This window comes from Phoca vitulina, unplaced genomic scaffold (genome assembly GCF_004348235.1).
Source record: "Phoca vitulina isolate PV1807 unplaced genomic scaffold, GSC_HSeal_1.0 scaffold10, whole genome shotgun sequence".
Taxonomy (NCBI): Eukaryota; Metazoa; Chordata; class Mammalia; order Carnivora; family Phocidae; genus Phoca; species Phoca vitulina.
The window spans coordinates 36,763,232-36,778,727 of NW_022589713.1; the positions used below are offsets into that span (position 1 = coordinate 36,763,232).

Here is a 15,496-nt window from a genome sequence, read left to right on the forward strand (position 1 = left end):
AATGGGAGCAGGCCCAAACTGCTTGGGCCTCAGGTCTTTCCGGGACAGGAGAAGGGGAGCTTGTGACCACCTCCAAGGGCTTATGGAAATGGCTGCCGGCCAGGACAAAGGGATTTCCTGTCATCAAGTGGTCCTAATTAGGGATAAATAATTTTCCTTCTGTCTGGTTGATTTAACTTCTTTGTGATTTAGTTTTTGTGTGTGTGAATAGAAATATTGACTAACACCTGAGGTCTAGGAGATTATAGAATGTCAAAGATGGAAAGAAGCTTAGAAATACAGTTGGCCCTTAAGCAGCACGGTTTTGAACTGCATGGGTCCACTTATATGTGGATTTCTTACAGTACAGTACTATAAATGTATTTTCTCCTCATGATTTCCTCAGTATCTTCTTATTTCTAGCTCACTTTATTGTAAAGAATACAGTATGTAATATATAACATACAAAATGTGTGTCAATCCCCTAGTTAGGCTATTGGCAAGCCTTCTGGTCAATAGTAAGCAGCTAGTAGTTAAGGTTTTGGGGAGTCAAAAGTTATACAAAGATTTTCAGGGCACCTGGTCGGCTCAGTCCGTTAAGTGTCTGACTCTTGGTTGTGGCTCAGGTCATGATCTCATTGGTCTTGAGATCAAGGCCTGAGGCTGGCTCCACCCTCAGCGGGGGATCTGCTTGAGACGCTCCTCCCTCAACTTGTGTATGCTAATGCTCTCTCTCTCTCTCTAAAATGAATAAATAAATCTTTAAAAAAAAGATTTTCAGCTGTGCGGGAGCAGGGGATCAGTGCCCAATCCCCATGTTGTTCAACGGTCAACAGTGGTTCATTCCACCCTCGTAGGTGATCAAAATCACAGCTTCAGATGGTTAAACGACTTGTTCAGAGTGGCACAGCTCAATTTAGAGGTTTGTTGGAGAACATTCTAATAAAATATTGGAGTAGAATTCTCTTTAAAAAGGCTAAAATATATTTTTTAATTAAAGATATTTAATAACATTTATTCTTAGGAAAACATGCGATCGTACCAAAAGAACTTTCTATTAATCTTCTGAGGTGATGGCCACAGAAATAAAGGTGAGAAAATCAGAGGCAAAGACATCCTCAATTTCGTATCATACGCAGTGCCATGGTCTGAATGTTTGCATCCCCTTAAATTCCTATGCTGAAACCTACCCCCCAGGTGATGGTATCGGGAGGCAGGGTCATTGCAAGGTAATTAGGCCACAAGGAGAGAGCTCTCATGGAAGTGCTCTTACAAAAGTGCCCTTATACAGAGGCCCCAGACAGTTTCCTTGCCTCCTTCGCCACATGACCACAGGAGAAGTCACAAGTCCGTAACCGGGAAGAGGGCTTGTACCAAACCTGACCGTGCTGGCACCTTGATATTGGACTTCCAGCTTCCAGAACTGTGAGCAATCTCTGCCATTTATAATCACCCCAGTTTATGGTGTCTTTTTTATAGCAGCTTGAAAGGACTAAAACAAACTAGGATAACATCCTTTAATAGAGGATAGAGCTTAAAGTACAAAGCGGAGAAGGTGTAAAATGTAACTCTTCTGATGTGTTTTTGTTAGCCAAAGAAGAATTCCTAGATGTCAAATACTGTACCTTTTTAATTTCAGATTTCAAATTGCAAGGGTTACTCTGCTGGCTGAAGAGGGATTTCTTGAATCTCTCTATAACCCTTCTTTTCAAATTGTGGTGCAAGGCTGGAGGAAGCTGCATAAAATGAGAAAACAATTATTATAAGCAAATTGTTATCACTGCACAGATGACTCCCAGGAAGCATTTACTGAGGGTCAGTGTAACAATATAATTCAACAGGACTAAATAAAAATATAAATTTCACTCCAAATAGCATGACAAGGTGTGATAATTTTTCATTCCACAATCCAGAAGAAATATATTACTCTTCTCTCTCTCAAAAGGCTGCTTATATTTATCCTATTGTTCTTTAATTTTATTGGTATTATTTTTCATATAACAACTAAATTGCACATATAAATTGAATTTGGTAAAGAAGAGACTTCACAAGGAAGGATGTATTCTATCAGATGTTTAGGTGTTTACATCATGCCCAGAATTTTGCTAAACCAAGGCCCTTGTCTTGAAGGATCTGATACTTTAGAACAGGTAGTACCTATCTGCATTACTACCTAGTCAGATGTCTCTCTGTGAATGCTCCTGAATATTCACATGGAGAGAGATCAGATGGTAGGGACCAATTTTGTAAAGAAGAAAAGAATGAATGAGTATACACTGGGGCTGGGCCAGGATGAGTTGGGTTTAATAACTTAGTAGAAAGTCACTTTAAAATCTTAGAAAATATGGTGATTGGATGAAACCGGGGATTTAAAAAAATTGATTTTGTAGTGCTTTGCAGTTGAATTTATACAAGGACACCAAAGATCCTGAAAAGCACAGAGGGATGAAGTAAAGTTTGGGAGAAGGAGAAGAGAGCAAAGAAATAGCGCCAGAATGATAAGGGGCCTCAGAGTGCAAATAACATCTGGTTTGTTTAAAATATGAAGAGGACCTGGAAGGAGACGAAAAAGAACCAGTAAGAACAAAGATGGCTAAGTGGGAAGGAAAACGTGGTAGTAGGTGCTCTCAAGATTAAAAGCAAAACCAAACAAATCAAACAAACAAAAAAAAACAAGAATATAATTCAAAGTTCACATCAAAAGAAAGAGCAATGTGGTAGTGACAATTATTGACCCACCCAACTCCATTTTTCTATGCTCTCTTATAGTTTAGGTTTGGTGCCATGTGACTACTTTGGGCCAATGAAAATGATAGATGTCACTCTGAGGACGAAGAGATGCAAAGCCAGTATGCTTCCTCCATCCCTGTCTACCCTGGGCAAGGAGCTTGGATTCCACCCACTCCAGATGGTACAGCCATAAGATGGAGGAGGGCCACCTGACCTGTCTAACTTTAGCTAAGTGAGACACGAACCTCTATTGTATCAAGCAAAGAGATTTCAGGACATATCTGTTAGTATGATATAACTTACCATATCCCGGCTAATACAAGAAATGTCTATTCATTCAAGCTTCATGAAGCAGGGAATGTATAAAATAGGTACTAGAGAAATGAATAGGGTTAATGGGGGCTCACAACTGCTGATTTTATAGCCAAAGGAAAACTATTCATCAGTCTAAACACAATAGAATATGGGGTCCATTAATAAGCACTGTAATGCTATAAACAGAAAAACAACATAATTGAAATATGTTTTAACAATGCATCTATAATCCTACTCAGTCCTTTGACTTTGTTTGAGTCAAAGCAGGCTTAATTGCAGAGGAACCAAGACTCTACTGGAAGGTCTGAAGCCCTTTAGTATACTCTCAAAGGTTCTGTAAGTTGACAGCACTGAATCTCTACTGAGCTCTTTTTATGTCAATACTACAGCATTCTTGTACCTTGCTCCAGATGTAATCACTCTCCCTATCCCCAGCAAATAGTCATAATTATTGCTGTCCTTTTACATGGAATGAAAAGGGAAATAAAGAAATGTGGAGAGAGAGAGGGAGAGAAACAGAGAGAGACAGAGAGAGATTTCTTGGCATTAATGAGCAAAGAGTTGGAAGACAGATGAGAAGGAAAATGAGTATACATGATATATGTGTGCATGAGAGATTAGCAAAAGTGGAATGAGGTTAACTAAAGAGGAAGACCAGACAATGAAGGGAAGGGTTATTTGCACACTTTCCTAGCAAGGGAATTGGTTAGAGAGGAGGAGGGACGGGAGAAGCGCCTGGAGATACCTTTTGGGATTTGGTAATTCCCTACTGTTAGACCCTGGAAGTTGCCACTTCCCTAAATCAAACACCAGAGGGCAGTGTTGGCCCAGGACCGTCTAGTTGCTGCCTTGCATGATTCTGATTGCCAAAGAGAAAGGCAGAAGCAAGCCTTCTCTGATACACCTAATTGCACAGCCAACTTTGAAGGCGTGAAGTACCAGTGGGTCCACAGGTTCCTTAAAAAGAGACTTACCCCAACACTGGCAGCTATCAGTATCAGATTACTAATTCAAATATTCTTTTTTTTAACATCATTTAGTAGATTTATTGTCAATATGCACAGTATTATTTAGTTGGGTTTTCTTATTTTATTATGTTATGTTAATCACCATACATTACATCATTAGTTTTTGATGTAGTGTTCCATGATTCATTGTTTGTGTATAACAACATTCAGTGCTCCATTCAGTATGTGCCCTCTTTAATACCCATCACAAGGCTAACCCATCCCCCCACCCCCTCCCCTCTAGAACCCTCAGTTTGTTTCTCAGAGTCCATAGTCTCTCATAGTTCGTCTCCCCCTCTGATTCCCCCCCTTCATTTTTCCCTTCCTACTATCTTCTTCTTCTTTTTTTTTTTTTTTAACATATAATGTATTATTTGTTTCAGAGAGACAGGTCTGTGATTCATCAGTCTTACACAATTCATAGCGCTCAAATATTCTTAAAATCCTTGCTATTCATTCAACTTGATAAGCCTCTTGTTAACTTAGAATTGCTTTTATTGCTCCTGATTGCTTGAATTAATTCTCATAAAACCTTTCTTGGATAAGTTAACAGTCAACTAAAGATTCATACACAGGGCAGTATTAGAAAACTATTTTATCTTCTTGGAAAAGTTGTCACTATAGACAGCACCCACCTTTAAAATTTTCATGGAAGAATTTAAAATTTTACACAGAATGATGACTCATGCATAGTTCAATTGCCGAAGATGTATGTTACTCTATTATATCTAAGGACTATAATACTGAGACTAGAATATTAATACCTGTGATTTGTATGTGCCAGTTACTATGATTACTCCTTTATGTGCATTATGTCACTTTTCTCCCCACAATAAACATATAAAGCAGGTACTATTTTATAGGTAAGGAAATCAGAGTTTAAAGACATTATGTAACATGCAAAGATATTTTCTGAGGTAGTGTGTCTTTTAACACAACCATTATCCTAGAGCAAACACCACCATAGCATTACTACAGTTTAGCACTTTATGAACACCTCACATACTTTATTTCCTTTAGCACAATAGCCCCATAAGCTACCCAAATATTGCTGATAAAGGAACTGATTCTAGAAAAGGCGAGTCTCTCAATGCCACCCATCTAAGAGCTTATTTTTTTGTTTGTTTTTACTATACCAAAGCCACAACAGAAAAAAATGAAATCTGATCTCTATGTTCTATACTAGAGTTTCTTGAACTTGCATTATATATGGATACTTTCTAAAGACACACTCTCTAGTGTCTCCAAGAATATGTCAGCAGACCATCAGTAGTTGAGAGGATGCCATTTGAAGTGACTTAAATAATATCTTACTATAAAAGCAAAATATTTTGATATATTACTGCTTAAAAGATTTCCCTAAATGCTAAATATATACTCAAAGATTATTATCAAAATAAATACACAAAATGTAAGCTTTCTTTTAGAATTTGCAAACCCCAAAAACACGAGTGCACTTAGATACATGGCTATACCCTAAATTCTATTTAATCTGTCCCCCTTGCCATTAGGAACCAGGAGACCCAAATAAGAGAAAGGAAGGATGGTTCTAGTTGCATCTATCACCACTGCTGAAAAAACCAGTGTGTTTCACTGATGACAGTAGGTATTATAACTTCATCTGAGGCATAGCACATTGCTGTTCCCAGCCACATTTTTTTGTTTTGTTGGCAACAGTTGAGGTTAAGATGGCAGTCCAAAGGAGATCCACATAAACTCCCTGTTCGTTCTCTAGGAGACAGATGTTTAATTTTTTTAAAGTGGCTATATGCTGGTTTTCAAAGCATTTCTTTAACAAAGCAATCAAATCCTAAGTACAGAATTAAATCCAGAGCTTCAGTTGGCTGCGTGGGTCTTACCTAAGCAATCACACAAAAAGACTCGTACTAAAAGGTAACATATGTACAGTGGTCACCTTAGGTGCCCAAGGATCGATTTTGGTTTCCAGCCATGGAAATGAACGAGGCATTTCATTCTCAGCTGACTGTTTTAAGATTACAATCTCAGTTTTGATAAAAACAGAGGTCAAACCAATGAAGACAGCATAAGGATTTTAACATCCTGCCTTTTAAAATAGTTGCTGTTAGATGATTTCCAAGATCCGTCTCCATGGAAACTGGATAGGAAAGGCCACCACCGGCCAAAAGTAAGCAGTTTCCCCTGTAAGGTTATTTGTGGTCGTTAGGAGGGACCTGGCCCTGCGATTCAGGGCGGCTATCACAGCCTAAGTCTGCAAGGGAGTTTGACTTGGAAATAAACATGCAGACAAGAAGAGTTGTTCGTTTGCCTGTTTGTTTGTTGATTCAGGTTTACTTCCAGCAGTTTTCCTTTGTAATTAGCAGACACAGAAAACTGATCTAGGTCTTTAACCTATAGCAAATATGATAGTATAATGTTTAGACTTTTTTTTTTATCTCCTTTATTTGAAAGGCATTGACTTGGGTTAGCATTGTAATTTAAAGTTCCCCAAAGGGGAAACATTCCTTACTATGTGCAATGTCATAAACTTTCAAGTATTCTGGAAATACATTTTAAAAACCACAATGGTTACGTCTGAGCTTGTAGCAAGGAATGCTATCTTGCCAAAAAATATGAAATCATTTGTTATGCTGGCAGTGTGAGAGCATAATAATAAGATATTTATAATCACTTCATTCTTGCTTTAACATACTTTGAAATCCAATAAGGAAATGGAATACAGCCATTAAAAAGTTTTTTATTACATAAAAATTAGCAAGACAGGCATATGGAAACTATATTTAAATTTCAGAGCCTATTTTCTCTCAATTTAGTAGTTAAGCATTGAGGTAACCAATAAGCTATTTAAAGTTATTTCCTTAACACTCAAGTTAAGAATGCTTCCCCATATTTCTAATTCAGCATTTAAATGGAAATGCATTTTTGAATATGTTTACTCAATAGAGGTATAGCAGATTATGTTTTGATTTATTAACCAATTTTCCACATCCCCCTCATATTGCTGTGGACCCCTGCGTCCTCTTTCATTTAATCAGTAGACAATTCTGTGGGATTGCCTAAGGGAAAGGCTGACAGCAGAAAATGGAGGAAAAAATAATCAATTTCAGACTCTTGAATCTCAGAAGGCTAGCCCTCAGGGTGATTGAAAAGAATGCCTGATTTGGGGGAAAATGTGATAGATAAGAGCCAGGCCTGGGAAAAGTCAAAGGGAAAGCTGTGAGAACTCAAGAGGTGGGCAGGTCCCAAAGGTGGAAGCCCCCCTCCCCAGGCTGTGTGCCAGCCTCCCACGAGTTGCCTCTCGGTTCCAGATCCACCCTTCAGCGCCCTGCATGTGATACTGGAATTTCTCCCTTGACAAGATGTTCAGCTCCATCAGGAGAGAGCACTGGAGGGATGCTGGAGGAGGATGGGGTTTGTTTTTCTGGTTCCAGGGATGCTCCTGCCTCGCCTCAGTCCCGCAGCACTGAGTGGTCAGCTGCAGTGGGGACCCCATGGGGTGCTCATCCCCAGGCAACTTCAGTGGGGCCAAGCTTGCAGGCAGCTTCCCAGAATGTTCCATGGAGCAGCACCTACCAGTGGGCAGCCTCCTCTGGTCCCATGGAGGGCATTTCCCAGTCTAAGCCTCATGTGCTGATTTCCAGAAAGTTCCACAGCAAGACACCTCACCATGGATGACTTGCCCCAGTCCCCCAGAGGAAGGCTTCCCTGCAGGTTTCTCTAGCACAGCATCTCAGTGGATTTCTCCGATCTTTCCAATGAGTTCTGGACCTCAGCCCAGAATGTGGTTTTCCTCTTCTATTTTGCTCCTTTCTTGGGTGCTCTGCGCCAGCCTTATAAGTAGCGACTTTCTTATCTGCTCTTCCTATATTCTTTAGATATTCTTTCCCCCTCCTTTTAAAATAATACCCTGTTATTATTAATAATTTTTAAACAATTCTTTATATTAAATCTTCCCTGTTGAAATTACCATGTGATTTCTGTCTCCTATGTGGACCTTCACTGATACAGAGTGTTTCCAGGAAGGTCCCAGAAGAAGGACCCATACAGATGGGATTTGGGAATTGGTTTGATGGTACCCTTGGAAGTGAGCCCAGTGCTGAGTTTTGCCATAGGACCTAGGATGCAGGTAACCCATGGCATGCAGTGGCATCACAATTAATCACGGTCTCACCGAGGTAAAGAGCCAACTGAAGCAAGTGCCCTGGAAGTTCCTGTGGCTGCCACACCTGGCTGCTAGGCAGTATGAAGACTACAAGGACTGAGTTAGGGGATGCATTCTTCAAAGTGCATCTGAGCACTTAGAAAAAATATGACAAGCTTGGGTCCTTTAACTCTCGGTTCAAGTCATAGGCTAAGACCCAGAGAGATTCCATGATAGCCTTAAAAGAGCCTGTTATTTCTTGCTACCACAGCCTGATACAGCTGATAATCAAATACAAATATAATTGGGAGGGTTGTTAAATCACAATGTCAGTTAAATGCACACTGTGCCAAGTTTCTCATGTGAAAGTTAGGAAAAAGAATGGGATCCTAAGACTTGAAATAGGGACATTTTGCTGGATCCAGATAAAACTGACAATCTTGAAATTCAAGTCATCCAGAGCTATCCTTGCCAGCAAAAGTAGCTTGTCACTCTGTGTCTGAGACATCAAGCCTTCTTTGGCTTGAAAACTCTACACCAACCTATCTGGGGCAGATGAAGAGTGATATCTTAAAAAGGAATGCTTATTCCTCATAAGGCCCCCAACAATGAGGCTCAAGTCCATTACTAGAGTCATAACTCAATATGATTCTGGGGAACTGGTACATACTATGACCCAGGAGGAAAAAGCTTACCCATCAAAAGAATCGCAAGACTTTGCTATTATATATCAGCAGCAACCCAGAGAACGTGTGTGGTAGATTCTAAGGGTTTTAGGCCAAGAAGGGTGAAATACAGCACTAGATCAGGCTGAAATCATTCAAATGGGTGCCCTTACTATAGAGTTCAGATTTCATGTGTTAGTCGTGCAGCTGAAGGTAACTGCTTAATTGGATGGTGTACTACAACTTGAACTCAATGGTGGCCTATGTCTAATGGGGATAAAATGCCAGAGCTTCCTTGGTATGTGGAGGAGGGAATTCAAAGGCTCAGGGAGACAGGAATGCTGGGGTAGATTTACCATGTATGACCTGCAGACTCACTCCCCAATTATGTTCAGCAAGAACACTCAGAAGCTACTCCTGTCACTAAGGCATTGAGAAATACATTAGAGAGGGGAGCACCAGCATCCTTAAAAACGTCTGTGGTTGCTTTCCTTTGTAAGCCAGGTACAACACTGGAAGTATAGGATTCCAGTGGGGATGATGTGATCCCACAAGAGCAAAAGCCAGTGACAGCACTTAACTAACAGTGACAAATTGGGAGTATTTACCATAAAGGGTGAGAAAGATGTACTGTTAATTAGGATGCCTTGGCCCACAGAGATCTTTGGTGGTGGTTAACTGACTAGGGTGTTCCTGGGAAGGAAATAGGTGGTCAGCTTACTAGAATATCCCTTCATCTAAATAACAGAAAAGAAACTCTAGGCCTGATAGACAAAAAAAAAAACAAAACAAACAAACAAACAAACAAAACTGACCTGAGTTGCTGTTGCCACAGTGGAGAGTCACAACCTCTCATACAGTTTCTAGACTTCAGTCAATTCAAAGACCCAAAGCCCTTGATTAGTGGGAAAGCTGGGACCCCTTTAAGAAGGGCCCAGAAACACTGCTGTAAGTATACACCATAAATTTTCCTCCAAGCCTTGCCCAAAGAGACCTGCAGCCATTTATTAGAGTGACATTTATTAGACATTATTATTATTAGAGTTCACTGGGGAGAAAGAAATACACAGGCTTCAGAGAAGACTGGACATTGGTTGTAAACTGGCACCAATTGCTAGTTTTATAATGCCACTGTGGTACACCAGTTGGCATGTATCTTTTGTTTATTTGCTTGCTTTTGGGGGGAGGTTAAGTGTATTAGCTCAGTATGACTTATAGTGGGCCCAGTTGGTCCACTGGTCTGGTGGTATTTCTCTTTAGTACTTGAAGGTATAATGGAATTGCCACAATTGGCAACTGACAGGATGGCCAGATTGGCTCTCTGGATCTTAGACTGAGGAAATGTTTATATGCTTTGCTCTTTGATATGTCTAAGTGCATAGAACAGTAGCACTTAATCGTAGGCACCTAATAATTGTATGTCAAACGAATGAACTGCATAAGATGTGCAATCTTAAGCTCCAAAATACTCGTTACTTTCTTGTCCAAATGCTTACACTTCATCTACAAAAATTTCTTTTCTTATTAACAATAAGACTTCAGTCAGCTTTGGTAAATGAATATTCAAGTTGCTTATCATTAGACAGATTTCTGTATACAATTAATAGCCATTTTCTAACAGTGATTGCTTCCCTAGTAACAAGAGTCACTGAGATTTAGAAATAGGAAGTTTTAATAATCTCAGACCTTGTGTTTTCATTTCTCTTAGATGTTCTAGTTTTAACCCAGCATCCTCAAGATTAGTGAGTGGTCACTACTTTTCTTTCTTCTTTGTAGTGAAGCTGTGCAGAATCCAGCTCTGTCCCCACTTTCACCCCCACATTGAAGGGCCATTTGTGTTGAAGTTTATTTTTAGTGGGACACTGACAATGAAAGAATAGGTTAGGAATCACAGGGAAAACCTGCCATATTTGCTTTTTTTTTGCCCAATGACCTTTCCAGCCCTGCTGCTAAGCCAAAATGTTCCCGAATATATGTAGTTGGAGAGGATAAAAATTAGCATTCATTCCAAGTGAAAGTTCCACAAAGTAGTTTTTCAACAATATTAGCATCAAACTCGTACTTAAGATGAAAAGGAAATAAAAAGCTAGTACACTGACCTGTGTGATGTAGATGATTTTGTGCAGCTGAATTAAGATCTGCTGAATAGGATCACTGATCTGTCGTACTTTCTTCTGGGACACAGCAATCCCTGCAGATGCTGCGGATGATAAATTCTGTAGTTAGTCAAGATCCTGGTTTTCTCTTTCAAAAGTGATATTAGTGAAAAATGATGTAAAATTCTGAAGAAAAAAAAAATTAAACTAAGATCCTTATTCTACCAATGAGATAACATGCAGAGACCCTGTAACACTTCAATATTTTACAATATGGGATGCAAAATTTCTTCCCTTTACTTATAAGACTTCTAAGTAAAATAACAATGTTACCTTTTATAACATCTAAAAGAATCTTGGAAATTTTGCCTGCAATTACATTAGGCTGCCAGGAGTCAGTGGTGCTTTGGATACTGTGGTCTTTGAAAAGCTGGGCTTCAGATACATGCAGTTAACAGAACTATCAGGCTTTTAAATTTTAAAGTCTTTATGCCCTTAATACCATATTTTTAAAACTAATTTTATTAAAACTACTAATGCAAATGCTGAATAGGCAATCTCACAGAGCAAAAAACAAAAACAAGAACAGAAACAAACAAAAGCCAAAAATCAAAAGAAGTATAATTTGTAATAATCAAGGGTCTGAAAGTTATTGTAACCTTTGTTTATTACAAATTTTCACCTGGATTTTTCTCCAGGTCTAAATGAGACACATAACTTATCCTGAGTTCTTATCATTTAGCCACACCACTTTTCACAGTTTGAGGCTAGCTTGGTATCAAATTACATATGAGCTGCTTTCCCACCTTCACATGTCATAGCCACAAGTCGTCCATTCTTAAATTTGAGGAATAGAAAACTCCTTAAAGAAGTGGCCTAAACCTCTAGATTAGCCACTAGGCCACCTCTGACTCCTCTCACCCTCAGATCCACACTGGAGAAAATGGAGGAGAGACTTCAGATATGTGGATGTATAGAATCCTCCCCACCTCCCCCAGGTCCTCTTGCTCTTGCTCTTGCCCTTCCTCCGTGTGACCTATAGCATGATTTCTGCAAAAAGAAAAGCTCCAAAGTCCCTCTCTTCTTCCCTCCATGCCACCTTGAGCCTATATGAAGTTAAATGTGAATATAATCATAGCTTAGCAACAGCTAAAATTTTGAAAAATGATTCTTACATAAATGCTTTCTGAGGAAGCTTGCATATTTCACCATAAAAATTGTTTTCAAAACATTTAAAGAGAAAATTTAATGTGGTCATTAAAGGATTCAACCTATTTTATTATAAGTATGTGACAATTTATATTTAGGACACAAAAACACGAAAAAGAAAACAAATATAACATTTAAAGAAATATTATTTTCCTTACGGGCATCTTTACTTAGTTGAGAAATTCATATAAAAAATTATCCAGTTCCAGTTTATCTGTATTTAATATGTTGTTTAAATGTTTGAAATGTAAAGGATCTACCTCCCCTAGGCACTGTGTCTAACTCCTTTTAGGCATCAATTACTTGACCATTAGGATGATGTTTAATAAATTACCCTTAGGGTAAAAATGTGAAGGTCAGTCAGAAAGAATTAACGTAGCTCTAAAGTAGAAAACAGAATGCCGGAGTTATCTGCTCCAGTCCACACAGACGGACATGTGTACATATGTCAAATGTTCTACAGCAGCATTTCCTGTAGAAATGATTCTCAAAACGTAAGTATTATACCGGAAACTACAGACTGCGTAATGCGGCCAAGACACTGTTGCTACAGGAACAGTAACTTCACATTTTCTGAAGCCGGAGGGTTGGATTTTTTGGATCACCTTTATGTTAACTACTTTATGTTTTTGAATATGTGGACTTAACATTCATAGTAACGAGTTAAAATCTCACAGCACGGCAGAGTGTTCCTAGATTGTGATGACATTTTGAGTGGGATATCACACGGGTTTGACTCTACCTTGCCACAAGAATGTGCTCATCTGTGGCCCTAAACACAAAAACAGAGACAGTTAGCTAGATGCCTATCTTCTGAACTACTCAATTATGCAAAGCAACTTAAAATTTTCTTAAGACCTTTTGACCACGACTCTCTCAGTCCCACTAAATCTTTGCCTCTTAAAAATAGTTTTGATTGTTCATTCTCTAAAAAATCAATTTAAAAATGTTTAATTACACATGCCCATCATAAAACAAGCAAATGAACATAAAAACAAACCAGGTGTTACAGAAAGGGCTGGAGGGTCCCTGGAACCACCCCCCACCCCCCTTCGGCACCTCTGCGGAAGTAACCTTTGACATCAGCTTGGTGTGTTGCCTTCTGGTCCCTTTTCTATCCATTTACATACGAAACTGTGTACTTTCAGAACAGTATTTTTCAAACGGTGATTGAATCCTGAAAGCAGTTTAGTGGGTCATGACCAGCATTTTGATAAATGGAATGGAATGACATGGAATATGATAGAAAGATTTCAGAGTACATTGCATATAGTAAGGGTCCACTCAGTTGCGATATAAAATGTGTTCCTTGTTGAAGGTCATTTCCAAAAGACTTGAAAGCTACTATTGGAGAAAGTCTATAGTATTACCTCATGCTTTCTTTCTTTCTCTCTTTTTAAATAAATGGTGACACATCATAAGGTTGTGCTACAATTTTTTTTTTTCTTCTTGACTCAGTCTGTCATGGAGATTCTTTTTTATCAACACACACAGTTCTAACCCATTCTTTATAACCACTATTAAAGAGTGCTACATGTTCTGCATGCATCATAGTTACTTCAGCCACTTCTATCTCAAAGGGAACTTAATTTGCTTTCAGTCTCTCATGATTATAAATGATGCTGCAGTGAGCACACATGAACATGCCTCATTGTGCATTAAGTACAAAAGGTCTCATGGGGAGATAAGGAGAAATCAAATAGCTGGGCCTCAGATATACATATTTCTTATTTTAACAAATACATATTTAAGTAGCTGAATCAATATGCACTCTGACTGGAAGAGAAGCCACTTTTCTACACCTTAATCAACACTATGTGTTATCAAACTTTTCAATTTTGCCAATCTGACTTTGTTTTATTTTGTGTTTACCTAAATGCTGGTGAGGCTATTGTACTTCTTTGGTGAATTTCCTGTTTGTGTCCCATGCTTCTTTTTCTTATTGATTTGTAAATGTTCTTTATATAGTCTAAATACTAATGACTTCACTGTATTTTATATACTAAGAGTATTTTTACCTAATCTGTTACTTCTTTTCAATTTAAAGGGTATTTCCCATCCCTGTCACCTAGACTAAAGGTAATTTTTAGTCTTAGGTACTACCAGAACAGTCTCTCAGATACCCACTGCTGCTGTAAAATGGCAAGACAGGATCCCATGACCAGTTCAGCACTCCTGGGTCCTCTGGCAGGGTTACTGAGATGTGAATAATCTCATGAGTTAGGAATGGAGGAAAAAAGGAAATGTGAGACTCAGAATGATAGTTCTATATACTGGCTGTACTATTTATAAACCCTCTTGATTTCCTAAACTACTTCAGCTAATCCTGGGTATGAGAACCATGAATCTCCCTCTTCTACCTGATCAAATGCTCAAATCTTTATATTTCCTTACATCAGAATGTGTATTTATTTAGCCCTTAATAATTTTAGGAAAACAAAAGTGATAAAAATTCACATAGGTACTGTTTTTAAAATTTTTATTGTGTATTTAAATATTGATAATTACCAAATTTGTGGTAAATGTTAGCCATACCATTCTGAGTTTTAAAGCATTCTCTCTCAATAAATCTTTCAGATCAGCAAACTAAAAATACTATGCTTCCTAACTTTTCACAAAAAAATGCAACACATATTTATGTTGATAATTTTGTCCTGAGTATTTTTATTAAAATAATTTTCTCTTAAAAAAAATCACAGGGGCGCCTGGGTGGCTCAGTTGGTTAAGCGACTGCCTTCGGCTCAGGTCATGATCCTGGAGTCCCAGGATCGAGTCCCGCATCGGGCTCCCTGCTCGGCGGGGAGCCTGCTTCACCCTCTGACCCTCCCCCCTCTCATGCTCTCTCTCTCTATCTCATTCTCTCTCTCAAATAAATAAATAAAATCTTTAAAAAAAAAATCACAGAAGCTGATTATATTTCAATTCCCATCATATGTAGTATGCCTATGATTCATATCTATGTAGTTCCTACTGCAAAAGATAGACAATATTTGGTCCCATTAAAATTTACATGAAATCAAAGTTTAAAATTGACTCAATTTTAACTTCCTTTTCTAGTTTTATTATATTAGTGAATTTAATTAGTGGATTTAATTTTAAAACTTAAAAGGAAACTACAAAATTCCTTATAAAAAGTAATTTAGGGGTGCCTGGGTGGCTCAGTCATTAAGCGTCTGCCTTCGGCTCATGTCATGATCCCAGGGTCCTGGGATTGAGCCCCACATCGGGCTCCCTGCTCACCGGGAAGCCTGCTTCTCCCTCTCCCACTCCCCCTGCTTGTGTTCCCTCTTTGGCTGTCTCTCGCTCTGTCAAATAAATAAATAAAATCTTAAAAAAAAAAAAGATGCCTTTAAAAAAAAAAAGTAATTTATTCAA

General features: G+C 38.6%; 1 protein-coding gene across 7 annotated transcripts in view; it reads right to left on the bottom strand.

The window, feature by feature from the left end:
- Positions 1–15,496, bottom strand: part of LOC116635089 (serine/threonine-protein kinase Nek10-like) — an 87,533-nt gene that overhangs the window by 20,993 nt on the left and 51,044 nt on the right. For 4 of the 7 annotated variants that reach the window (XR_004300100.1, XM_032408826.1, XM_032408825.1 and 1 more), the window contains 3 exons: positions 12,864–12,893; positions 10,916–11,016; positions 1,605–1,715 (listed from right to left, as the gene is read on the bottom strand). Coding sequence is in view for 6 of the 7 variants with exons in the window: in XM_032408826.1 (XP_032264717.1) it covers positions 1,605–1,715; positions 10,916–11,016; positions 12,864–12,893 (242 nt within the window). In the remaining variant the exon portion in view is untranslated. The remainder of the gene's footprint in view (positions 1–1,604; positions 1,716–10,915; positions 11,017–12,863; positions 12,894–15,496) is intronic. The other 3 variants (XM_032408827.1, XM_032408830.1, XM_032408828.1) reach the window with 2 other exon arrangements.